General features: G+C 29.6%; 1 protein-coding gene across 4 annotated transcripts; it reads left to right on the top strand.

Annotated features, from left to right (window-relative positions):
* The first annotated feature begins 5,560 nt into the window (after positions 1-5,560).
* Positions 5,561-20,811, top strand: LOC145759363 (protein mono-ADP-ribosyltransferase PARP14-like). Of its 4 annotated transcripts, none has more exons than XM_082573175.1 (33): positions 5,561-7,375; positions 7,440-7,548; positions 7,779-7,927; positions 8,122-8,228; positions 8,505-8,640; positions 8,857-8,915; positions 9,031-9,205; positions 9,460-9,588; positions 9,720-9,910; positions 10,610-10,818; positions 10,957-11,088; positions 11,217-11,370; positions 11,520-11,655; positions 11,951-12,156; positions 12,317-12,563; positions 12,756-12,955; positions 13,674-13,869; positions 13,947-14,076; positions 14,411-14,621; positions 14,763-14,915; positions 15,073-15,153; positions 15,293-15,394; positions 15,455-15,799; positions 15,894-16,050; positions 16,350-16,598; positions 16,813-16,986; positions 17,173-17,321; positions 17,451-17,602; positions 17,759-17,954; positions 18,414-18,564; positions 18,852-18,985; positions 19,217-19,391; positions 19,542-20,811. In XM_082573175.1, exons 5-33 carry the CDS (start codon positions 8,535-8,537, stop codon positions 19,814-19,816), a joined length of 4,974 nt encoding a protein of 1,657 aa, XP_082429301.1. In that variant the 5' UTR covers positions 5,561-7,375; positions 7,440-7,548; positions 7,779-7,927; positions 8,122-8,228; positions 8,505-8,534; the 3' UTR covers positions 19,817-20,811. The 4 variants fall into 4 exon arrangements, 3 of the variants coding, with proteins under 3 accessions (XP_082429301.1, XP_082429302.1, XP_082429303.1); XM_082573176.1 differs by having other exon boundaries at positions 5,561-5,871; XR_014286522.1 differs by lacking the exons at positions 19,217-19,391; positions 19,542-20,811 and having other exon boundaries at positions 18,488-18,564; positions 18,852-18,869.
* Positions 20,812-26,082: the final 5,271 nt, after the last annotated feature.

Here is a 26,082-nt window from a genome sequence, read left to right on the forward strand (position 1 = left end):
AATGTGACTCGCTTTAGTCGAGTTTTTCTTTCAAGTTAATGTGACTCGCTTCAGTCGAGTTTTTCTTTCAAGTTAATGTGACTCGCTTTAGTCGAGTTTTTCTTTCAAGTTAATGTGACTCGCTTTAGTCGAGTTTTTCTTTCAAGTTAATGTGACTCGCTTTAGTCGAGTTTTTCTTTCAAGTTAATGTGACTCGCTTTAGTCGAGTTTTTCTTTCAAGTTAATGTGACTCGCTTTAGTCGAGTTTTTCTTTCAAGTTAATGTGACTCGCTTTAGTCGAGTTTTTCTTTCAAGTTAATGTGACTCGCTTTAGTCGAGTTTTTCTTTCAAGTTAATGTGACTCGCTTTAGTCGAGTTTTTCTTTCAAGTTAATGTGACTCGCTTTAGTCGAGTTTTTCTTTCAAGTTAATGTGACTCGCTTTAGTCGAGTTTTTCTTTCAAGTTAATGTGACTCGCTTTAGTCGAGTTTTTCTTTCAAGTTACTGTGACTCGCTTTAGTCGAGTTTTTCTTTCAAGTTAATGTGATTCGCTTTAGTCGAGTTTTTCTTTCAAGTTAATGTGACTCGCTTTAGTCGAGTTTTTCTTTCAAGTTAATGTGACTCGCTTCAGTCGAGTTTTTCTTTCAAGTTAATGTGACTCGCTTTAGTCGAGTTTTTCTTTCAAGTTAATGTGACTCGCTTTAGTCGAGTTTTTCTTTCAAGTTAATGTGACTCGCTTTAGTCGAGTTTTTCTTTCAAGTTAATGTGACTCGCTTTAGTCGAGTTTTTCTTTCAAGTTAATGTGACTCGCTTTAGTCGAGTTTTTCTTTCAAGTTAATGTGACTCGCTTTAGTCGAGTTTTTCTTTCAAGTTAATGTGACTCGCTTTAGTCGAGTTTTTCTTTCAAGTTAATGTGACTCGCTTTAGTCGAGTTTTTCTTTCAAGTTAATGTGACTCGCTTTAGTCGAGTTTTTCTTTCAAGTTAATGTGACTCGCTTTAGTCGAGTTTTTCTTTCAATTTATTGTGACTCGCTTTAGTCGAGTTTTTCTTTTAGGTTATTGTGACTCGCTTTAGTCGAGTTTTTCTTTTAAGTTATTTTGACTCGCTTTAGTCGAGTTTTTCTTTTAAGTTATTGTGACTTACTTCTTTTTTGGGCACAAAAATTTTGTTCAAAATGTTGATTTTATTGGCTGTGTTTTATAATGGTTTTGTTGGCTGTCTGTCTATCTGTTTTGGAATTCATTACATAATTCTTCACATAATTTTTTTTGCGTTAAAAGATGTTAACTATGCTGTTTTTTGTTCATAAAATTGAGAATTTGTTGTTAATTTTAAGTTTTTGTTTTGCAGATTTATTTATCCTAAAAATTTAAAAAAAAAAATTATTTTAATAAAAAAATTAATTTTTTGGATTGTAACAATGGATTGTAACAATATCACAATCAACACGGGTGGGGGGGGTTACACAAATAACTATTACAGCGGGTGAGTAAACATTTATATTTACCGAGATGTAATATTGCTTGCTAAATTTTATTAATAATTTTAGTATTTAACCTATGTACCATATTTTGTGTTCATTTATTTTAAATTAAATGCAATTTATGCAGAAATGCCAACAACAACAACAACAACAAGAGTAACAAAAACACATATAGAGGTGGTGTCCGAAAGGGAAATGGGGCGAAACGGGGAAGGCGCGCCAAAAAAGTGGATGCCCGCAGTATTATCTCTGCCGCAAAGTATAATTTAGTCAATATTATATAATTAACTATGACTAAAGATAATCACGATCATTTTTTTGCTTAACTGTTAAAATCTTATGCAAGTAATTTAAACTTCTAATGTAGATATTTTACAGAGAACAAAAAAGTGCTAGCCTGGAGCCAAACAGCTCCATCCTCTCCATTAGATCAGAGAGGTTCCAGGCTAGCCAACCTCTTCGGTCGGTATCAAGGGTCTCCCTTCGTCGCGGCGGAACAATAACATCTTCCCGCGACGGAGAGAAGTCCCTGGCCGGAGAGGCAGCGGCAGAGGCGGGCATCCACCAGGAAGGCGTGCCTTCTTTTTCGACCCCAAAGCCCATTCGGACACCACCTAAAAATAACTATAAAATTATTTCGGCCCCAAATACCCCCAACCCCCCCCCCCACCTCCTTCCCCATTACCAACAAAACAATCCTTATATCCCCCTATCCCCCTTCCACCCCCTTAAATTTACCCCATTTCTTATACTCTTGTTGTTGTTGTTGTTGTTAAAAATTAAAAATTCTACCAAAAACATTTTTTGTGGTTAATGACAAAATACCAACTAATGGAGCTCAGTATTAAACTAAAGTTATACCGATACTTACGAATAAAAACGACTTTTTAACTTGTTCAACAGTTAAATCTAGCTATTAAGGGTCTTAAAGCTTTCAGTTTTGCTTATACATCTTTTATCCATCAAAACACGCTATTTTTTTTTACGCAAATTCCATAGTAAAATTTCATCGATTTTTATTGTTACGTAACATTTTCTTTGTTACAAAACAGTTACCATTGTGACGCAACAGTTACTATTGTTCGACATTTCAAGGTGATGTTATAATTTCTACCAAGTAAGTTAGAGCAGGACCTACTTTTGTCAGTTTTTTTTTTGTTGCCAAAATTCGTCATTTTTAGGTTGTCTTTTATTTTAATCATTTTAGGTATGAATAAAAGCAGTAAATTAACTGACACTGTGTCTGTAGCTTATTTTGGATAAATCCACATAAGCTAACTTTTAATTTTATAAACAAACAGTTTTTGATGTTGATTTGAAATTGAATTGTTATTTATTTGCTGTCAGGCTTTGGCGTATTTTTCCTCCCTATTTAAATAATAAGTTTCAATGCTTTTAACTATAACTTGTTTATCGAATTTGCGGGTTATTTAACAACTCTTTTCACATGGGAACTCTAACCTCGTTTCTCTAGTATTAAATTATTTTTCCAACGATTTATTTCTGCTTTTTATTAAGTGCAAATGTTCGTTTTAAAAACAGTTAGGCAATTTCGTTCTGCTGAACGGACGCCACTTAATAAACATGGATTTAGACATTACTTAAATTCAGAGTTTATTTCCGTAAGAATTAGCCAGAATTTCATATTCTTGTGTGCAGACGGGGACCAGAAGCTTCGGCCGTGAGAAGCTTCGGCCAAAAGGTTCGGCCTGCAAAAAACGCGGGGGGTCGGTGACGAAATTGCCGCGTAAAATGTCAGCTTAAGACCATATTTTACCGATATTCAAAATAAAATTTGACAAAAAGTATAATACATAAAAAAAATTTAATAAGTTGTTACTTTAAATATATATGTTAGTTTTTAGAATATTTATTTTTTTTTAAATTTTTGTTTCAAAAATGTATTTTTAAAACGGATTAAAGACGGGCGCTTATGGCCTGCATAATTTTTTATCTAACTGCGGGAAGTCCACGACGTAAAGCCCGCGTTTGATGTTAACGTAAGACCGTATTTTATCGAAATTCAAAATAAAATTTGACAAAAAGTATAATATACAAAAAAATTTTAATTGGTTGTTACGTTAATAACATACGTTAGTTTTTAGAATATTTATTTTTTTTTTAAATTTATGTTTCAAAAACTAATTTTAAAACGGATTAAAGACAAGTGCTTTAGGCCTTCAAAATTTTACGACGAATCGCTCTCAGCCTGCGAAATTTTTCATTAAACTGCGGGGAGTCTGCAACGTAAAGCACGCGTATACTTTTAACGCAGAACCATATTTTACCAATATTCAAAATGATATTTGGCAAAAAGTACAATAGTTAAAAACGTTTTAACCTGTTGTTAAGATAAATATATATGATAATTTTTGGAATATTTTTTTTTTTTAATTTTTTTTCGAAAACGTAATTTTGAAACGCAAGACGGACGCTTTTGAGGTCAAAATTTCGTGCTAGCGTACATCCAATTGATTTTAAACTTATATTATCAGGTTATTAGTTTAGGTTATTAGTTTTCAACACGTAAAAATTGTTTTTAATAAATCAAATTTTGGTATTTGTAAATAAGGTTTTTTTTTTTAAATTAATTTTAAGTTTTAGGTTTTTTTAAAACAAATTTGTTTTTTTGTAAATAAAGTTTGTTTTTTGTTAAGTAATTAAATTTTTTTTAAATTAAATATTGGTTAATGTTAAACAAATTTAGGATTTTTTGTTTGTTTTTACTTTAAATGAATTAGGAGTTTTCGGTTTGCTATTTGGCACCAATTTTAAAAAGTAAAGCTGGTATAAGCTGAATTTTTAGTTTATTCTAAATTATAAAAGTTTAAAACTATTGGTTATTAATATACTAAAGTTTATAGCTGGGGTTAACTGATAAACTAAAAATTGAATCTGGGGGTAAATAATAAACTATAGTTTGAATCGGGGGTAAATATTGCTTTGTATTTTAAATCTTGGGCTGTATATTAAATAAACTTGGATTTTTTATATAGTGGATTGAGTACAAAAGCGTAAAAAAAATGATGTTTATCCTTTAAATAGTTGTTTTAAAGCAATTTATTTTTTTCCTAAAATTTTATGCTTATGTGTTTGTTATGGTTTTATTTTTTAGAAATGCGTTTTATTTCAGTAGGATTGAAATTATAATTAAACTTTTTCGTAATTTCGTTTTAAATATTGATAATATTAGTTTAAAATCAATAGGATGTACGCTAGCACGAATTTTTTACCTCAAAAGCGTCCGTCTTTAATGCGTTTCAAAATTACGTTTTCGAAAAAAAAATATATATATTTCAAAAATTATCATACATATTTATCTTAACAACAGGTAAAAACTTTTTTAACTATTGTCCTTTTTGCCAAATTTCATTTTGAATATTGGTAAAGTATGGTTCTGCGTTAAAAGTATACGCGTGCTTTACGTTGCAGACTCCCCGCAGTTTAATGAAAAATTTCGCAGGCCGAGAGCGATTCGTCGTAAAATTTTGAAGGCCTAAAGCACTTGTCTTTAATCCGTTTTAAAATCAGTTTTTAAAACATAAATTTAAAAAAATAAAAAATATTCTAAAAACTAATGTATGTTATTAACGTAACAACCAATTAAAATTTTTTTGTATATTATACTTTTTGTCAAATGTTATTTTGAATTTCGATAAAATACGGTCTTACGTTAACATCAAACGCGGGCTTTACGTCGTGGACTTCCCGCAGTTAGATGAAAAATTATGCAGGCCATAAGCGCCCGTCTTTAATCCGTTTTAAAAATACATTTTTGAAACAAAAATTTAAAAAAAAAATATTCTAAAAACTAACATATATATTTAAAGCAACAACTTATTAAATTTTTTTTATGTATTATACTTTTTGTCAAATTTTATTTTAAATATCGGTAAAATATGGTCTTAAGCTGACATTTTACGCGGCAATTTCGTCACCGACCCCCCGCGTTTTTTGCAGGTCGAACCTTCTGGCCGAAGCTTCTTACGGCCGAAGCTTCTTACGGCCGAAGCTTCTGGCAACCGTGCAGACCATGTCAAATATTTGCTTCAAATTCGACAAAAATCATCAAAATGTTAACTTTTTTATTTTAGATAAAAAGTGTAAAACAAAAATAAAACAATTAAATTTTAAAGATAATTTTGTAAAAAATGGTATTTTTTAAAACATGGAACACAAAAACTCTTCAAACATTGATCCCATTTAAAAATTGTACGTTTGCGAATTTTTTGCTCAGCGCAAACAATGCAGTTTTTTTGTGATCGGGATTTTCCGTCTGTCTTTTCAGAGGCCTCCAGAAAATGATGTCCACTCAGCCTGTTTGAGCCACTGGGGGACTGTTGTGTAGAGCTCGTTGAAGCCGAAGCCTCTTCCACCAGTGTCTCATTGACCTCAACCAAGTAGTCAAGGTATCTTTTATTTTTACTATGGACGGCTGTCTGATAAACTTTGTGTAAATTCACTAATGCAAGATTCACCAAATGAAAAAATAGTTTGCGATACCATCTAAGGGTTTTTCTGGAATATGCATAGTATTGCATGGTCTGGTCGCTTTTATCCACCCCGGCCATATAGTTGTTATAGTCCTGAACCAGAGTGGGTTTCAATTTCAATACCGGCCCCCCATGCCGCCGCACTGAAACTTCACTCATTGAGCTGCTCCCTTTAGTTGCAAGCATGATGACCTCTTTCTTATCGCACCATTTGAGGGCAATAAGCTGTCCTTTCTTGCATGCAATTGTGGACCCTTTTTTAATCTTTTGTCTCAGGAAATGTTTTGGCATTTGCTTGCAATTGGCCATGCAGGTCCCAACAGCATTTGTTTGGTGCAGGAGAAGCTCGTTGAACAGTTTGGGGCTAGTATAATACCGGTCGGTATAAAGGACATGGCCCAAACCCAAATATTTATTTACAAGATTCATTACTGTATGGTAGGTCTTGTCTTGGGTTTGGGCCTGTTCAAAGCCAGTCGCCACTTGGAATGCAAGACAGTACCCGGAATTCGATTCACAAAGTACGTATATCTTTATCCCCCACTTCTTGGGTTTCATTGGGTTATAAACCCTGAACCTGACTCGGCCTTTGAATGGGCATGGCCTCATCACAGCTCAGTTCCCTGTCGGGAATAAATTTTTTGTGAAATGCTTCAGAGAAGACTTTCACGATTGGCCGAAGTTTGAACAAGGCATCATAGCCATCTTGGCCCAATAGTATGAAATGTTCATTATTGTTGAAGTGTAACATGGATAGAATTCCCAGGAATCTATCTCTTGCCATATGTTTTGAGCAAAAGGAGTTGTTATAAATTTCCCGCTTGCTCCAATAATGTTGTAAATGGGGCTTTTTTACCACACCCATATATTGAACCAATGCAATAAAAATTTTGATATCGTCTGTTGTGACCGGCTTCCATGATGTCACATAGTTTTTTTTTTAATTTCTCTTCGGGCGTTAATTTTGTTATTCTTTGCTGGGCATACAAGTTGGTTTCATCCCGAAAAATTTGAAAAAACTCTTCAGTGAGAAACTCCTTTGCAATATTGATTGGAGTTGGATCGTCGCAATCAATATTTATTCCCGGCGTTGGAGTAAATGTAAACTCGGCATCTGGAGTCGATGGATCTTCACTCCAATCAGCCGGGGCAGGAAAGGGAATGTTAACCACATTGGGGCCTCTTCTTCGCCGCTGGACTCGGTGTTGGCCTTCTTAGTCATCCCCCTCTTCTAGCCCATCGTCGGGTTCTGGGTCTTCCCCGTGGGGAAGGTGTGATAGGCGAGGAAAGTTCTTCCTCACTATCCCTTGATGATGACAAGTTGTTGTCACTGGAACCGGAGTAAACCAGGTCTGACATGCTATCGTCTGTCCCAGCATCACTCGCTGCCAACATATCGGACATGTCTTGTGCAGAAAAAGTACCCATTTTCAAGAAAATATAAAGATTTTGAATAGAATATAATATTACATTTTTATTTTTAGGTTTGGAAGATAGTTTTACAAATCAAAAACCAAACACTTTTAAGAATCCAACCACCTGGTGTGACTTGCTCAAGGAAAATGAAACACTATTTGCTGACTTTGCTGAAAAGTAAGCTGTATTTTGTATAAAGTTGGTTAACTATTAATTTGCATACATTTGCAATAGTTACATATGCTATTATTCTTTATTTTTATATTTATAATTATTAAACTAAATTAATTAAAAATTAAAATATGTAATAAACCAATGATTAGTGTACTTGTAAAAAAAAAGGAATTATGACACATTGTTTTAAAACCCTTTATACTCTATAAATTATATAAGTTTTTTTGTTATAGCTGTGTACTCGTGCCAAAAACATCTCAAACACTTTCTGTAAATGATTTACAAAATTATTTTCAATCAAATGAAAATTTAAATGGTGGTACAGTCGTTGATATTAAACTTATTTTGGATGGATACTTAATTGTTTACAAGAATAAAAATGGTGAAATATTTAAAAAATTTTTTAATTTTTAAAACATTGACCTTTTCAGAAAAATATTGACATTTTTTGTTATTGAACATATTTTTTTTCTATATATAACATTGACTGTATACTGGTGTTTGTCAGTCAGGATTTTTAAAATTGCCAACTGAATTAATTAAAAAAAAAATTATGATGCATTAACTTTTTTTTAGATGCTGATCAAATCGTTTTAAAAGAAGATCATGAAATTAATGCAACTTCGTTTCGAGTTTTAAAGAAAACTATTCCGTCAGTTTTTAAAGATCGATTTGTAGCGGAGGTAAGTTGTGACTTATATAAGTCATTCCATATGTGAATTATTTTTAATATAGCATTTTGATCATGGATTTAAATAGAAAAACGAAGTGTTTGTAGTTTAAAAACTGCATATTATGCAATTTTAGGTAATTTTTTTAATTTATAGATTTGCGGCTAACGCATTTCAAGGCAATTTACTAAAAAGTAATTAAATTTAGAATTTTTTAATTAATACATGATAAAAGAAATTTATTCTTGCAATGTTTATACATATATTGTGACAATAATTTTGTTCAAGGGTGTAGAAGCTGAACACCATACATTGCTGATGTTTTTTAAGTGCTGTGATCAAAAGCGCCAAAGTGCTCCTAGTGACATAAAGGAACTTGGAACCTCTAATTCATATTTAATTCAATATGACCAGGATCATTACGGTAAAGCTTTCATGAAGATAAATAAATATATAGTAACATTCTTCAGCAATGTGTTTTTTTCTGTGCTAAATAAAAATATAGTTATTCGTTTTGCTGTCTAACCATGTATCAAACACACATGGTTCCAAATGTTCTGTTTGAATAAGTGCTTTAATATTTTAATTATTTTAAACATAAGGTATGTTTTTAGAATTAATCATTTTTTTCTATTTGCAGACTTAAAAAATATTATGCGCATCGCTCAACGAGATCAGTTAGAAGGAAAGTCAATTAAGGTTATAATTAGATTTTACATTTTTGTTTTTAATAATATTGTTTTAATTTTAAATATTTCTTAATTTTGTTTGACCTGTTTAAACTTGTTAACAATTTTGTTGTTTTTAAAATTAGGTTTTTCGAATATGCCATACTGATTGCATTAAAGTTGAAAACATTCCAAATGGAGTTACCTCGGATGAAATTAAACTCACTTTTAAAAGCAAGAAAACTAATGGTGGAGAGGTCACATTAGTTGTTTATCAGGCCTCCGATAATAATGCAATGGTTGTTTTTGCTGATTATAAAGGTAAGGTTTATTTATAATATAAATATTATTTTAATTCTTGAAGTTGGCTCTGTTTAAAATACAATATTAGATTTAGTTTTTTTAATATATTTACCATAGAAGTTTTTTCAACAACCTAACATGAATGTTTTTATACTTTTGATGCCATTTATAGGGATTTGAGTATATCATTATTTGAAATATAGTTTATAACGTAAAAAAGGTGATTGGTAAAATATTTTTTCTTATACTACATCTTTATTTTGTTTTTGTAGTTGCTGAGCGAGTTGTTAAAAGTTGCAAAACTTTAAGATTTAGAAAGAAGAGGGTTACTGTTTCCTTACATTATCCTGATTTTTCTGATGACTTTTCCATTCAAACAGATAATGATAAGAAACCAAAACGTAACAATTTGTTTTATTTAAGTTAAATATGTATACATTCATTATGTTATTTTTATTTTAATGTTGGCTGTAGAATTTAGGATATTTAACCAAATTTATATAAAACATGCTTTTAAATAATTTTTTTTAAGGCTCTATTATTCCATTTCAACACACACCAACATGTCAGCAAGATATAATTCACTTTATTATTGGGATCTCAGAAATAAGGGTTGAATTAAAATTAAAACTTAAGGATTTGGCAGACTTTGATGCTGTAGATAAGGACAGCAAAAGAAAAAGCCCTCATTATGTGTTAAAACTGACTCCAATTTCATCTAACGTAAGTTAAATTTTAGTAATGTCATGTTTATCCTTTGTAGAACTGATCGACAAAAATCTGTACGCCCTAAAATAGATTATTAGTATTTTTCTATGTTTTAAATACAAAATTGTATTTGAATCTATTAAATTTAGTGTTGTGTTTAGTAAATAATTTTAATTTAAAACTTTTCTAAATAAAAAATTTTGAGGTTTCTGGCGTAACATGGTCATCTTTATTGTAAAAAAACTCTTGTTAGCAAACTTTAGTATTCTCTTTGTTTGAGTACAAATGGACTGGCTACCTAATTTACTAATTTAAAAAAAAATGTATTTATTGCTTTGTTAGATAAAATTGCTAAAGCTTACACATCCTTATGTGTGTTATTATAACATTATCTAGAATTTCACTTGAGTGCCAAAAAATATTGGGTTTCTGATTGTCGGCCCATAGCATTTTACAATTTATTAAACCAGTTAATATATCCTAATAAAAAACTATTTAAATTTTATAACTCTAGTTTTTTTTACGTTTTGGTTTAAATTTTATTTAACAAATTATTTCATAGCCTAACAAAGTGTGTAATTGCTCACCACCCTAAGATTTCGTTGGTTTTCAGTTTAGGCATTTCTTACATTACACTTATATTTACCTAAAATTGTTACAAAATTTCAAAGTGTAAATAATAACAAATTTTTATAAATTCAATTTTTTCTACAGAAATTGTTAGGACAAAAGTATACGCAGGACAGATTTGAGACCAAGTGTAAAGAAATATTACACAATTACTTTTCCCAGTTTACTGTTGATATGGTAGAACTTAACAAGGAAAGATTAGATGAAATGCGAGCATCAAACTTGTGGAAAAAAGATGATGAGTTTATAAAAGTTGCAGTTAAGCAGAATGTTATTCATGATGCCTTTGTTAGGTAGGTGAATTGGTTGTGGCTAACTCTTTAATATTTTTGCATGAAAAATTAATATAAAAATATTTTTATTTAGTAATTTTATTTAGTCATAATTAGGTCATGATTTTATAGAAGATTTTATTAAAAATTTCATACTAGATGGAATTTTACAAAACAAGCAAGTGTAAGAATCACAGGAAGAAAATTAGAAGTTCATGCAATTAAAATCTTTTTCAAGCTTTATTGTGATATACAAGATGATAAGAGAAACTTTTCTGAAGATACATTCCGGTTTGTTTTTCTTTTAAGATAAAATATTTACAATTAGTTGTAAACTATATTTTTTTATAGGTGAAACAAATACCCTTGCCTAAGCAACATTTTTACAAAATTTGAAGTTATTTTTTGTTTTATTTTAGAAAACTGGTCGAGTGTGGTATATTTGAGGAACTGGCTGCAAAATACAAAAAAGTAATTGAGTTAAAAGTTGAAATTAATACTCGCCAAGCTGTTGTCAAGGGAGCTAAAAGCAAGGTCAGAGATTTTGAAGCAGAAATGACCAAATACTTACAGGTAATGTTTTGTTTTTGCTTTTAAATTAAATCAAGTTCTAAACAAAGTCCAATAACCCAAAACTTAACAAATGCACAAAACCTCTTTTGGTCTATTTGATTATTCCGGTGTTATTTGGTAAGCAAATTATTTTTGTTTATATTTTAAAGGAAATAACCCATTTTCAATTAAACTTTATGGAAACAGAGCAAATTGAGTATTTGCAAGAAGCTTTACAAGGAAAAATGACAGCAAACTCAACTGCAACAGTTTTACAAACTAGCTTAAAAAAGGAAAACATAAGAGGTTAGAGTTATTCTAAATTTCAGTATATCCTTTTTTAAGGGCTGTTTCCAAACATTAGCTTCCTATTTTCTGATCTTTTTTAAGCATCAGATTAATGTATTATAAAATTAGTTGGTTTAAAATTTTTAGAAATCTTATTTGTCAATAAGTTAAACTAAACAATTAATTACCTCTAAAAAAAGGTCTTTTTTGATTTATGTATTTATATTTATACAAATTATTAAAAATATGCTTAAATTGGGATTTCTTTGTAAAATTAATTTAATCTCAATCCTTTCGTAACATTGTTTTTAAGCATCATTGCAATTGCTGTCGGGAGAACCATGCTTTTTTGCATTTGCATATCCAATAGCTTGCAAAGCAGAAACAATTTTAAATGAGTTGGTAATAAAAGAGGTTCTGGCTCTTGGGCCAAATTTTAATCAAATGATACAAATGCCAGAATGGGAAAAACTACACCAGCAAATTTGTACTTCGGGATTTAGTCACATTATGCTAGATGTGAAAAAATTATTAAGAAAAAAAAAATTTTATTATTTTTTTTATCTAAGCCTTATAAACGTTAAGACCATATTTTAACAAGCAATTTAATAGCAATTAGCGAAATGCCATAGTAACAATATAATAGGTAATAAAAAATAATATTTATTTATTTGCTTAGAAAGGCAAATCTTCTGTTATTATTGTTGGACAAGTACCTTACATTAATAAAGATTTGGAAACAATTCGCAGTCATTTTGAAAAGCACAACATTTTAAAAAGAGATGTAACCATGTCATATACAGCAGCTCTTTACTTTAAAGAATTTTGTATTGAAAGAGATTGTTGCTTAAATGAAATTGATTGGGAAATCTCCTCTTTAACCAAAGGAATAAAACTTATAGGCATGCCAATTAAGGTTGATGAAGGTAATTCAAATATATTTATTTGAATTCACAAAAAAAATTTTAGACAAATTTTTGACAAAAAAAATGTAACATTTACTGATTTTATCTAAAAATAACAGCATATTGTAAACACTAGTAAAAGCAAAATACTTTTTTTAATAAACCATTCTTTTCTTAATTTAAATTATTTTTTATTTCTGTTTTTCTATGTAGCTGAAAAATGGTTAAAGAAACAAGTAGATTCTTTAGCAGTTTCTACACACACAATCAAGGATCCAGGAATGCCAAAATATTTTTTTGGGGAAAAGGGGGAAAATTTCCTTACTACACAGAGGAAAATTAATTCCTGTGTAATACTTGTTGGTAGTGATGAGTACAAGGATTGGCAATCTAAAAAATTTAAGTCTGGACCTGTAAGTATTTTAAATGAAAAATAAAAAACTTTTATGAGTAAAATATTTAAAATGTTAAAAAACAATAACATACTTGAAGCAATAATTTGATTCGTGTATCAATTATTTTTGTAATAAAGCACTTGTTAACTTAAAATTATATTACACGCTTTGTGCAGGGTACGAATTAACAGTTAAAAAACGATTCGTTAAAAATGAGGTCGCATTTTTAGAGCAATTATTAGGTTCAAGTCATAATCTTCGTTTTTTTGTAACACTTGACGCGTTGCGTGGCATTTTTAAAATGTAACGTTTTGTTAAACAATCGTTAAGAATATTTCGCATGAAAAATGAGACATTTTTGATTACTTTAAAGCTGTGGTATGTATTTAAAAAATTGCGCAACAACTAAACGAACTCGGGAGCGAAATTTACGCATTGCAAAACATGGAAAGTTATTGTTATTAAATGCCCTATAGTAACCTACATTTACGCAGGATTATGTTGATGTAATTAAATTAGTGTGAAACCGGTTTAAAATAGATTGTAACAATACACAAATATACACGAAAGTTTTATTATCGCCTGAACCTTTTTTGGTTGATTCGCTATTTCTAATATACTTGTAAAAAACGATTCGCTGATTTTAATAAACGATTCGCTTTTAGCGAATAGCGACCCGTTATTTCGTTCCCTGTTGTGTAATACAAACTATTCTTAACAAATATTGTATTTTAAGAAATTTCAAGACCAAGTATTATCCAAGGCATCCAGTTTAAACAACCTAGTAACATTAAATGTTAAAGTATCTAATTTGACTCTTCAAGTTGTGAAAGGAGACATTACTCTACACAATTGTGATGCAATTGTAAATGCATCAAATGAAGATCTTGAACTACGCTTTGCTGGTGTTTCTGGGAGTATTTTAAAAAGTGGTTGGTTTATTTTTATTGTTTACACTTGTTGTAAGAATTCTGTTGGTAAATATTGTTTAACTTATTAATATATCAAGGAGGTAACAGCATTCAAGATATGATGAATAAGTGGAAGAAGAAAAATGGAAAACTTGCAGAAGGAAATGCCATAAGCACTCCAGGTGGAAATCTTTCATGTAAAATAATTATTCATGCAGTTGGACCAAGGTAAAAACCTTTTTAGTTACCAAATTATTTATCTATAAAAACAAACGATAATAACAAATTGTATTAATTATGGTATTTTTTAACACATCTTTTTTTAACTTTTAGCATGGTACCAATAAGAGATTTAATAAACAATTTTGTTGGTACTGCAACTTAGATTTTTTTTCTTTTTTGAATGTAAAAAAACATTTATTTTCTTAAAACAAGTTAAATATTTTGTTTCTAAATTTTTTTAAAGGCTTTGTCATTTAAAAACTTTTTAAGGTTTGTCTATTGGTAAAATTTAATAATACTTGCATTATATATACAACTGAACCCCTAATAATTAAACTAGGTGGGGTAGTAGAAATGAACACATTTGCTCTCACCTTTTAAAGGGATGTGTGATAGCATCTTTACATGAGGCAGAAATAAACAAATGTCAATCAATTGCTTTCCCTGCTATAAGTTGTGGTGTATTTGGAGGCCAACCATTACATTGTATAAAAATTATCGTGTCAACTGTGTGTGAGTATTTAATTGGACAAAACTCATGCATTACTCAGGTAAATTATATTACATTTTGAATTACAACCTATGTATCCTAAAATCTTTTAAAATCAAAAATAAACTAATGTTAAGCAATAATTTTTGTTTAAAAAAGATAAAACTAAATTATCTTGATAAACTTTTATAATATTGTTCAGGTTAACTTTGTGGAGTTTTCTACAAATGGTCATTTAAAGATATTTGAAGATTGTGTTAAAAAACAACAACCAAGTTCTTCTACTACTGCTTCTTCATCAAACCAATCAAATTTTAATAAGAAGCCAGGACTTGTTGATAAAGTTATTAATTATGTAAGCAAATGTCTACGTTATAAAACAAAAAGTTTAAAATAAACTTTTTTTTTTTAATTTTTTTCACTGTGTATAAACATTTTTTTTTAAATTTTTTTCATTGTGTATAAAAAATTAAATATTTAGTACTAAAGTTAAAAATATTTTATTTGGTAAGTTTTCTGAAAAACCTGAATCATCCTCTTCTTCTGTGGACAATTGTGTTAAAATTATAACCGGAGATATTACAACAGAAACAGTAACATTTTGAATATTAAATTTTGTGGTGTAACTTTTTTGAAAAAATTGATTTAAAGTTAAAAGGAATAAAGGTAAAATTAACTGTTTGGTGTAATCGATTTAAAAATTTATAAAAATAGATTATTTTTGTGTTTTAGAGTGATGTTATTGTAACATCAACTTCTCCACAAAGTTTTCACCATGCACAAGGTTCTGCCATTTCAAAAGCTTTGGTAAAAAAGGCTGGCTCAAAACTGGTGGTAAGTAAAGTTTAAGTAAAATCGCAAAGTTCAATTACTAAAATAATTATTTTTGCATAGGCTAAGTGTCAGCAAATAGCTCAAAGATCAAACTTACAAGCTGGTCAGGTTTATGAAACAAGCGGTTATGGGTTGCATTGCCAAAAAGTATATCATGTGTTGATAAATAATTACAATGGGCCGGGTTCTATGCATGTTCTGTCCACTGCTATTCAAACTTGCATCCAAATGGCTGAAGATGCAAAATATTCGTCAATCTCTTTCCCCTGTCTTGGTGCTGGTGGATTTAATTATCCAATTAATGAGGTTATAAAAACCACAAAACAAATTGTGGAGAATTACGAAACCATGCATTTAAAGACTTTAAATATTGTTGTGTTTCCTGCCAATGCACCCTCTGTTCAGGTAATATTTATAAACAAACTACAAAACTTATGTAGTTTTAATCAAATTAATTATTTATTTATTTATTGGATCAAAATGAATGTGATTTTTTTAGTTTCAAAACTTTAATTCTAAATCAGCTCCAGCAGTGAATGTGACAGACAGCTCTGCCAAAATTGGACAAGTTAATATTAATATTCAACAGGGAGATATTACATCTGTTAATGCTGATGTTGTTTTAAATGCGACTTCTGACAAGTTTGATATTGCACGTATGTAGTTAAAAAGCTTTTCTCAATATTTTTTAAAGATGTAGATTTTGATATTAACAATCTAGGTATTAAGATATCTTAAGTTTTGTTACCTTATAAGCTTACTGGTTTTGTGGCAGTTACTTAAATTTATTGAGTTATTGTTTTAAAAAGCAATTTGCCTAATTAAAGGAAACAAGATTTTTAATTTCAGCTAAACATAAATAATCTCTTAGCATTTGTTGAATTTTTTAGTGGATGCAAAAAAAATAAACTTGGTATAAGTATATAAAAAAAATTAAATTAATTTTTTTTATAAGAGGGTGGGGGTGTATCCAGCGCAATAGCGAAAAAAGCTGGAAATGCTGTGGTTAGCGAATGTCTTAACAACCCACAATCCCAGACCATGTACTATCGTGTAACAAGTGGTGGTAATATGAGTTGTAAAAATATAATTCACATGGTCTCTTCTAATGACGTGATTGCCATAAATGGTGTTTTAGACAAGGTCTTTGCTGTTGCTGATTCTTTAAATGCCCAGACTTTAGCTATGCCAGCAGTTGGAACTGGTAAATTGTTATAGTTTTTAAAAAACGGTTTTGTTTGTACGAAATCTCACCTTTAACATCTATTTGTGTAACTACTGTTAGAGCTGCATTTAAAAACTTTATTTATAATCCAAAAAGTATAATAAAGATCTCTATATAACCTAATTAATATGATAGCACTATATTTTAAAGAAATTCAATAATAAATTTGTTAATTGACTTTTTTTATTTTAAGGGCAACTTGGATTAGACACTTTATTGGTTGCAAAAACTATTGGAAAATCCATTACAAAGTTTGCTAAAAATAAACCATCGAATGTAAGAAACATAAATGTTGTTATTTTTCAACCTCAAATGATTCAAACCTTTAAAAATGGAATTATTGGGACAATAAACAAGCAAAACATAAGTATAAAATTGTATCAAAATTATATATTTAAACTAGACTTCACTTTAAAAAATAGTTCTTTATGCTATGAAACTTATTTTTTGTCAAATTTATGGTAAAAATATAATAACATACACTTTTTACTAAATTTTCACGCATTTTTTGTAAAAAATAAACATTTTAAAATTACTATAATAATAAACTTAGGCAAAAAGACAGCGCAGTACTTTCCTGAGGTGAACAAAAAAGCTTTTAATCAAGACAAGAAAGCTCGGTTTTTAAAAGTTGGGGAAACTGTAAACGTTGAAGAAACCCAAGTTTATTTGTGCTGTAAAGATAAAGCTTCAATAACAGAGGCAAGAATGGTTTTGTATAAAATAAAATTTAATTAAAATGATTTTTAAATTGGTTTTTGTTTAAATATTAAATATACCTAAACATTTTGAGTCTATAAATTAAGTTATAACTGCTCATAATATTTGTAGACATGGTCAAATATTTCCCAACACATTAAAGATATAAGTACGGAGAAAAAAATTGCAGATAAGTTGCTTGATAAACTGGATTTTGATGGAGAGATGGAAATTTCAGTTTTGCAAAAAGAATTTGATGTTACAATACAGAGATCGAGAAACTCGTATTTTATATTTTATTTCTATATTTAATACCTTAGTGTAACTTGCTATCTACCTAATCTGAACTATTTTTAGTATAGTTTATTTCGAAGCCATGGTACAAAATTGGCTATAATAAAATATACATTTTTTATTGATTTTTATTATAATTTTATTAGTGGAATACCGGAACTGATAATTTCTGGGTTAATGCAAAATGTTATGGATGTTTTAACCAAGATTCATTTGATAATGCATGAACTTAAAGAAGCAACTTCCCTAGCAAATTACGTGACATGGGAGTACACCGATTCTCATGGAAAATTTAATCCGTATCATATTAAAACAAATCTGTTGTTAGAAAATCAGTACAAGGTAAATTATAATTTTGTGTGTATTATTATTTGTTATCCCGGCCAAGTCTCAAATCGACTTTAACAGTTTGGGACAATATAAATTATGATTGCTTGGTAATTTTCCAGTTGGTTTTAAGTTTGCTAATGTTCATATAATTTAAAGGGTAGCTACAGCATAACAATAATTGTTGATAAACCCAGAACTCCATGTTGTAAAGTCAATATTTTTACCACCTCAAGTTGTCGCTGGTAAAAATGATTTTTTTTTGTAATAAAATACAATAGTGATAAACAAAGTGATGCAAGGTTTCAAGAAACCATAACATTATTGGGGTAACTTTACTGCTAAAAGCGGGACAAAAGAAATAAAGAGAAAAAGGCATGCTTTTTTTGTTCGTCAACCTTATCACCAAATCTGTCAGGAACAACAAACTTTAGTTTATAGGAAGAACATGTCTAATGTTTAGTATGTTGTTAGATAAATTCTAGCGGTGGGGTTGTTCTTTTCATATTTGTACATAATCAAATGAAGAAATATAGTTTTGATTATAGTGCAATGACTGAAACTTGTTTATTATCTGGATCAACAAACGAAATTCGTAGAACAATCAAGGAAGGAAATAAAGATGGTATAAGATATTGTTATTTTTTTTTCGATTAAGTTTCTTCTATTAACGTTGATTTAGTCTAGTAACTAGGAAATAAAATGATTATGTTAAAATAGGTTAGTCAATACCAAACAACTGTTTAATTGAAAAAAAAACATACGCAAAAATCGTTTTATAATTTAATAACCTTACTCTAACAGCCCGAATTTATTAATAGCCTTTTCATTTTATAGCTCGTTAAATGTTTATTAAACTTTGTGTTAATTAAAAGTTGTTATCAAAAACATAATGATTTTTTTGTTACAAAGATCTGCCTTCGACCTGGGAAAACATGGCTGGTCAACCTTTCAAGCAAGTCGTAGTACAACCATCATTCACTGAATACAATAATGTTACACAACAGTTTATTGCAGCTGGCCTCTCTTTTTCTACAATATTTAGCGTAAGTATTTTTTTGTATATAAAAAAAACTATTTTTGTATAGTTTTCGGTATTGTAGTATACCTGTCATAGCATTTAGTTAATAGGAGAAAATTTTTTGGTTTTAGCCGCAACCTAATACAATATATGTCCATAAGCCTGTCGTTAACGAAAAATGAATTAAATTGATACAATTTAAAATAGTGCTATGATAAACCGTTTTAGTTAAATTATGTTATTATAACTGATAAAGCTTGAGCGATTGCAAAACCCGACCCTGTATAAACAATATCGTGCTCAAAAAAAGAAAATCGAATCACGTGGTGGGCAACGACAAGTTTCTCGGGAATTGTTTCACGGAACTTGTCATAGTGTGTGTGCTAATGTTAGTCGTGATGGGTTTGACAGAGGTTACGCTGGAAAACATGGTATGCTTGTTGCTTAAAACTTAAAAAAGGTTGAATTTAATTTGTTCAAACACAAGATTGTTTTAGAAATTTTAACACTTTTAGTTTAATTCTTTGTTTAATATTTCTGCACTTGGTTTTAATTTATGATATCCGATTATTATTATTTAGCAACTGCTTATGGAAGAGGCGTGTATTTTGCAACAACTGCCAAATATTCGCATGGTTATACGCAACCCAATGCACAAGGTCATCGTTTTATGTTTTTAGCTGACGTAGTTACTGGGGAATATTGTCGGGGCAATTCATCATTTTCCGTAGCACCAACTAACCAAGCAACTGGTCATGCATTTGATAGTGTTGTTAATAATGTCAACGGTCCATCTATGTATGTGGTGTTTAAAGATGCCAGTGTCTACCCCAAGTACCTAATAAAATACTGCTAAGCTTTCTATAAAACAAAAACCCTTTCTTGTTTTTTTTTTGATTGTGTGAACAATATTTAATCTTTATGTAAGTTGTTTGTATATAAATATTTGATTTTCCTAATTTTATAAATTTTTTTTCAATCGTTGAACTAATGTTGTTTTTATTTTGTACGAATAGTGATTTTAGATTTACGGCTCTTTAGTTGATATTATTATAGCTTATAGCACATAACTTTAAGGTATGGTAGCCTAATTGTAAAATTTATATTTCAATAGTCATGTTCTTTTTTTCAAATTCTTTCTTTTGTTTGTTGACATAAAAATATATTTTTTTTTAGTGTACAGTCACTAATTTCTGGAATAATAATTAACGTTAAAATGCTTAACATTGTTTTAAAGATTTTAATTTAGGAATAAAATTTGGCTTGTAAGTTCTTGAAAATATATAGCCTATGTTAAATTAATGTTGCTGTTAAATCATTACCAGTAGTTTTGTAATCAACCTAATGCAGTTGTTTTTTTATTGTGTGACATAAATTGCCCTAAACCTAATCATGATCGGTAAAGTTTCTTCGTCAATGCCCGTTAATAACATTTGTTTTATTTTTTTTCTTCATTTTTGGCTAAGCACAAGTGCAGTTATGGTATGTGTATTTATCATGTTTTATTTTGATTTTAATTTTGTCATTTTATTTAGATTAGGGTTTTGAAATGGTGAGCCAATTGTTTTGTAGTTGTTAATTGTAATGTTTTAAATATTGCAATTTTAGAAAAAAACTTTCATACATGTAAACAAAGAATTTGGTATGTTTATAACACTCATGATGTGAAGTATATTTTGATTAATAAATATAAAATAATAGTTGCTTTGCATCAACTTTTGTTACATGATTAATTAAGTACTTTAAAAAACCATTGAAAGAGGATTATTTATTTAATTAATTACTTATTTACGCTTTTGTTATTTAAACTTTATGTTTGATATATGTGTATTGTATGCTTCATTGTATATAAACAAGCCTAATAGAAATAAAAACAATAATTTAAAGGAATGTTTTTTTACCGTTTTAAGTGGTAATAGCAGAAATAGTTTTTATTTTTGCGATAACCGTCGTAACTTGCAAGAAAAGTTTCGTTATTACATTGTAATCTTTTAACTTTACCTTTTGCAGAAGATTAACTAGTCTTTGGTTGCCTTACGCAATGGTCTGATATTTAAACACGCTCGCATACAGGTTTGATTGCACCCCGACACAAAAAGTTACTTGTATAACGAAAAATAAATTACATATTATAATACGTTTCCAACCGTTTAAACATTTAGATATAGTACAGAAATACAACATGGGGGTAAAAAAAATAGTGAATTACATAAAATATTTGACAGCGATTTGTTACACAAGAGCCGGTTGTTCAATATATTCTTCCTAAATAATAAAACACTTTAAAATTTATAAATTTTGTAACAAATATAAACTGTTAATACAAAACTTTATATTTTTTAGCAAGTTTTTTTTAGGCAATATGTTACAGGCACATTTCCTCACTTTTTTAATCTTATCAGTTTTGGCACCTTGGCTTGTTTGTACGTGTGTGTAATTCTTTAGTGTTTAGTTTAAGCGTGTTTTATTATATTAACTGTGAATATTCCATGTTGATAACTGTACTCTGTAATTAATTTATTTGATAACTGTACTCTGTAAGTTAAAACCTATTATCATTTAGCCAACCAATAATATTATGCTACACTAAATACTATTCAACGATAAACTTTAAAAACTTCAACCACAAAACTTTACCAAAAATACGTCTATTTATCTTTAAAATTCATCCAGAAAAACTAAGCATTCGATTATAACTTAAATTTGCTTTCAAAGGCTACTAGGTCTTGCGACCTCTGCACGTTTTTAGTGACTATAGTATGTTCGTGCACGCGAACCCAGCACTTTTTAAACTGTCCTCCAAAATTTATAAGGTTAGATCTTCTAAACAAATTATTAAAATGTTAATTAAACAACACACACTTATAATTTAAGTTTTTTTACTTTTTAATAATCTTGTGTAAAACTATTAAAGTCTTAAACAACTAACACGAGTAAACGAAGCGCATTATGTGGCATCATCCGAGCGTGTTAGCGGAACTTCTTGAGAAGATGCACTAATTATGACGTCACATTACTCGCGCCAGGCTTAATAGAAAAAAAACACGTATGTTGTCTGGCTCTAGACAAAACAACGAGAGAATTCTCTCCTACCAAAGGTAATCCCGAAATCCATAGAAAAGAATTTAAGATGACCGTAGTGTAATTATGCTTTGTGTCGGATTTTTATGTGTTCTTTCTACTTGTAAAAGTTTAACTATTTAACATAAAATGCAATAACTAATATACATCCGTTATGAATTACTTCATTCTACAGTAGTACAGTTTAATTTAACAGTTATAAGTTTTTAACAGTTATAAGTCTTAATTAGGCAGTACGCTTGTTGCTAATTATTGGTCGTAAAACAAGACCCATTTAATTCTTTTAAGTTTGCGACTTCACTGAACACGGACGGTTGTTTTACCTCTGACTACAACATATAAGGTTTTAAATATATATACCTTTACCCCAACCGTATCTAAGTTTGTTGTTAATTAGCAGACAAGCCTCTAACAAAGAAAAGTCAACGTTCCGTTCACCATACCAAAGAATTCTGACGAAGCGTTCACCGTCCATAGGTGAGAATTTTCTCGAACCGTAATCCAGGGAAGAAATTATAACTTCACTCTGAAATGTCGAACAATAGTAACTGTTGCGTCACAATGGTAACTGTTTTGTGATAATGCCGATTATTTCGTTACAAAATTTTTTAGGCGCCAAACTGTTATAAAAAAAAAACGCCAAGCTTTTCAGCGCGAAAACCGGCATCTATTTTACCAAGTCTAAAAAAAAAGTCAGACATTAGTCGCAGAAATATTGTTAGCGTTTTAAACTATAGCATAAGTCAGCATGAGATGTATAACAAAATGTGATTTTTTTAGGTTTATTTCTACATTTTGGACATTAAACTTGTTTAAAGCCATTTTAAACCCCAAATATCTAAAATCAAGACTTTATCTTAATTAGTTTGTATTCAGCAAATCAAAAAGTCCTTTTCAGGGCTACTTTGACTTTGTCATGATTGTTTGTATCCAGCAAATCAAAAAGTCCTTTTCAGGGCTACTTTGACTTTGTCTTGATTGTTTGTATCCAGCAAATCAAAAAGTCCTTTTTAGGGCTATCTTGAGTTATTTTTAGTATATTTTAATTTCTTTTTAAAGGCAGGTAATTTGTTAGAAACATTTTGTCTTGGTTTTTTATATTGTAGTTAATTAATAAGTCCTATACAGGGCTACTTTTTTCGTATATACATGAAGTCATTAATTTCTAAATTTATTTAGAAATATAACAATTTTTCAAGAATATTTTTCAGAACGTACAATCATAGTGATCAACATTTACCAGTTTATACTGTTAGAAAAGAAGCAAAATGTACACCAATGATGCCAACCACAATTCTAGGCCAAGGAACATGGTACGCTGTTATAAATTTTGTTAATTTTATAAAGACCCTCAATGCAATAATATATATTGTTTTAAGTTTGTTTCAACGTTTGTTGCAGCTGCTGAAGAAGTTATTCGCTTTGAAACTTTTACGATGACGAAGTTTATAGAGCGAAAAAAGGATGATCATAGATGTGTGGCTTGTTAATTATTATTTTAGGACCTCAACTAGTAGTTATATATTGAAATATTTAACCACACTCATTAAAGTTTCAACCACTTAAATTGTGTTTTACCGAGTGATATGGTTTATTGGGATGAAGAAAATATTCCTTTAAGCGAATAGAAACTATTCGAAGGGAGTGTAAACATTCGAAAGATCGAGATAAAGCGAGAAACCTTCGTACCCAACATGGTCATGTAGTTCCCCAGATTTGTGGGTTAGAGTTTAATACAACTGTCCTTTATTTAAAATTGCTACCAATGGTGCTTATTAATAAGGTTAAGGCAGGCAGAATTTTGTAATGCTTAAATATAAAGGTTGGGAAAAATCGGGTGCCAGTTTATAGTTGTAAGAGTCAATCAGACAAACTGTAGTAATGTAGTACATTCTTACTGAGTTGATTGGTAATTTTAATTTTTAGTTAGCAGATCACGTTAAAAAAAGCAACTTGTGCCTTCAGGGAACAAAAAAGTTTAACTGTACTGCTAGGCTTACCATATCAAAAATAGTCAGATTTCAAGAATATCAGGTTTTATTAATAATTAAGATAAGTTAACTATTTAAAATAATTCTGATCGCAATTTGAGAGTTTAAGATTGGGTTTATGATTTAATGTTTTTAAAGTATGTATATACTATACATTTGCCATTTTATTTATTTATTAACACTTTTAAGATCAAATCAAGCCTTAATGATTCTAAAAACAAAAAAAGAGCTGCCAGTGTAGATATCAGGAAAAAATTAAAGTTACAGAATTACTTTGGCATGGTAGTTTACAAAATTAAGTTTCCACAAGACAAGGACCATAGTGGACATGTTATTCGAAAGGTTATTATTTTGTCTTAATCAATGTATTGTGTAAAACTTTTAAATTAAATATTTAAATTATATATGTATATTTATATATTATTATATCACTTAGTTTTTCCAAATTTTAATTTTAATAGCACACCCATTTATAACGTCACATAATATTGTAAATAGCATAAACCCTTAGTAAATAAGTTTAATTTATAATAGTTGTATTTTCATTTAAGGCACATTCTCTTGCATTATAACTTCTATTTTTTACAGGACGTAAGATATATGCAAATGGTGGACAAACAAATTATTGCTAAAATTGGAAAATTGGTTGATGACGGTGTAAGCAATGTTAGAGAATTACAAAGAGCGGTTAATTTATATGTGAAGCATGACCTATTTAAAGATAAAGAAGTTCCCATTTCTACGAATCGCCGATTTTTCCCGACCACAAGAGTATTAGCAAATCATTTTTATAAAGCATTTGTACAAAGAAAGCTTTTAAAATTTGATCAAACAAATGTAAAACTTTTAATTGATGAATGGAAAAAGTCATATGGTACTGATGACAATGTTTTGTATCGACCCTATGTCGCAGATGGAAGGGGACCAACTAGTGAAAAAAATGATGTTGAATTGGATAAAATCCCTATTATCAAAAGTAGGCAGTCACTACTATTTGTTCACCAATTTTCATGACAAAAACGACTGCTTGAACGATATGGTCAAAAGAGACGTGTCTTTTAGATGCTACTTACAAAACTTCAAAGTATGCTCTTCCTTTATTTTTTCTTTGTGTTAAGACTAACGCTAACTATCAGGTTGTTGGATCATTCGTTATACAAAATGAAACAGCTGATGATATTCAAGAGGCTCTTAAAGTTTTGCAAAAATAGTGTCTCAAGTGGAATCCTTCTTTTTTTATGACAGATAAGTGCGATGCTGAAATAAATGCAATTAAAGCTACATTTAAAGGTGTATATTTTATAAATAATTAAAATGTTAGATACCAAGATTATTTCGTAAGTTTAAAAAAAATATTTATTTGGTTGTTAGTTTATTTATTTCTTATCATATATATTTTTAAACAGGCTGCCGGGTTCTTATATGTGGTTTTCACCGTGAACAGGCATGGGAGAGATGGGTAAAAAAAGGTGAAAATGGTGTTGGAGATAAAGAAAAACAGCAACTTATGTTAAATTTATTGCAATCCATTGCTTCAGCTGATACAGAGGAAATGTTTAGCAATGCCCTTCATGACCTGCACTGCAGTGAAATTTGGAAAGAAAACAACAAATACAAAAACTACTTTAATAATATCTGGGAACCTACAAAGGAAGTATGTTTAAGTTGTAATAACAAATTAACATGATTTTGTTAATGACAAATATTTAACTTATGTGTATTTGTAGCGTTGGGCTTGGTTGTTCAGGAAAGGAAAGCTTCATGTTATAATTAACACCAATAATGGAGTAGAACGACAGAATAGAACTTAAAGGAGTGTCATATTCGGTTCCGCGCTGAAAAATCTTTGTCCAGTGTTATAACAGTATTACTAAAACGGTAAAAATAGTTTTTTAATCCATTTCTAAATTATACTCATATATTTTTTAGTCATTTTAATGTTTAACTTCATTGGAGCTAAAGTAAATTGACAAATTTTGGGGCCAATAAGACCTGTTTTTTGCTTTAAATACTAATTTAAATAAGTTAAATAAAAACAATCAATTTTAAA

This window comes from Corella eumyota, chromosome 7, assembly GCF_963082875.1.
Source record: "Corella eumyota chromosome 7, kaCorEumy4.1, whole genome shotgun sequence".
NCBI classification, from domain to species: domain Eukaryota; kingdom Metazoa; phylum Chordata; class Ascidiacea; order Phlebobranchia; family Corellidae; genus Corella; species Corella eumyota.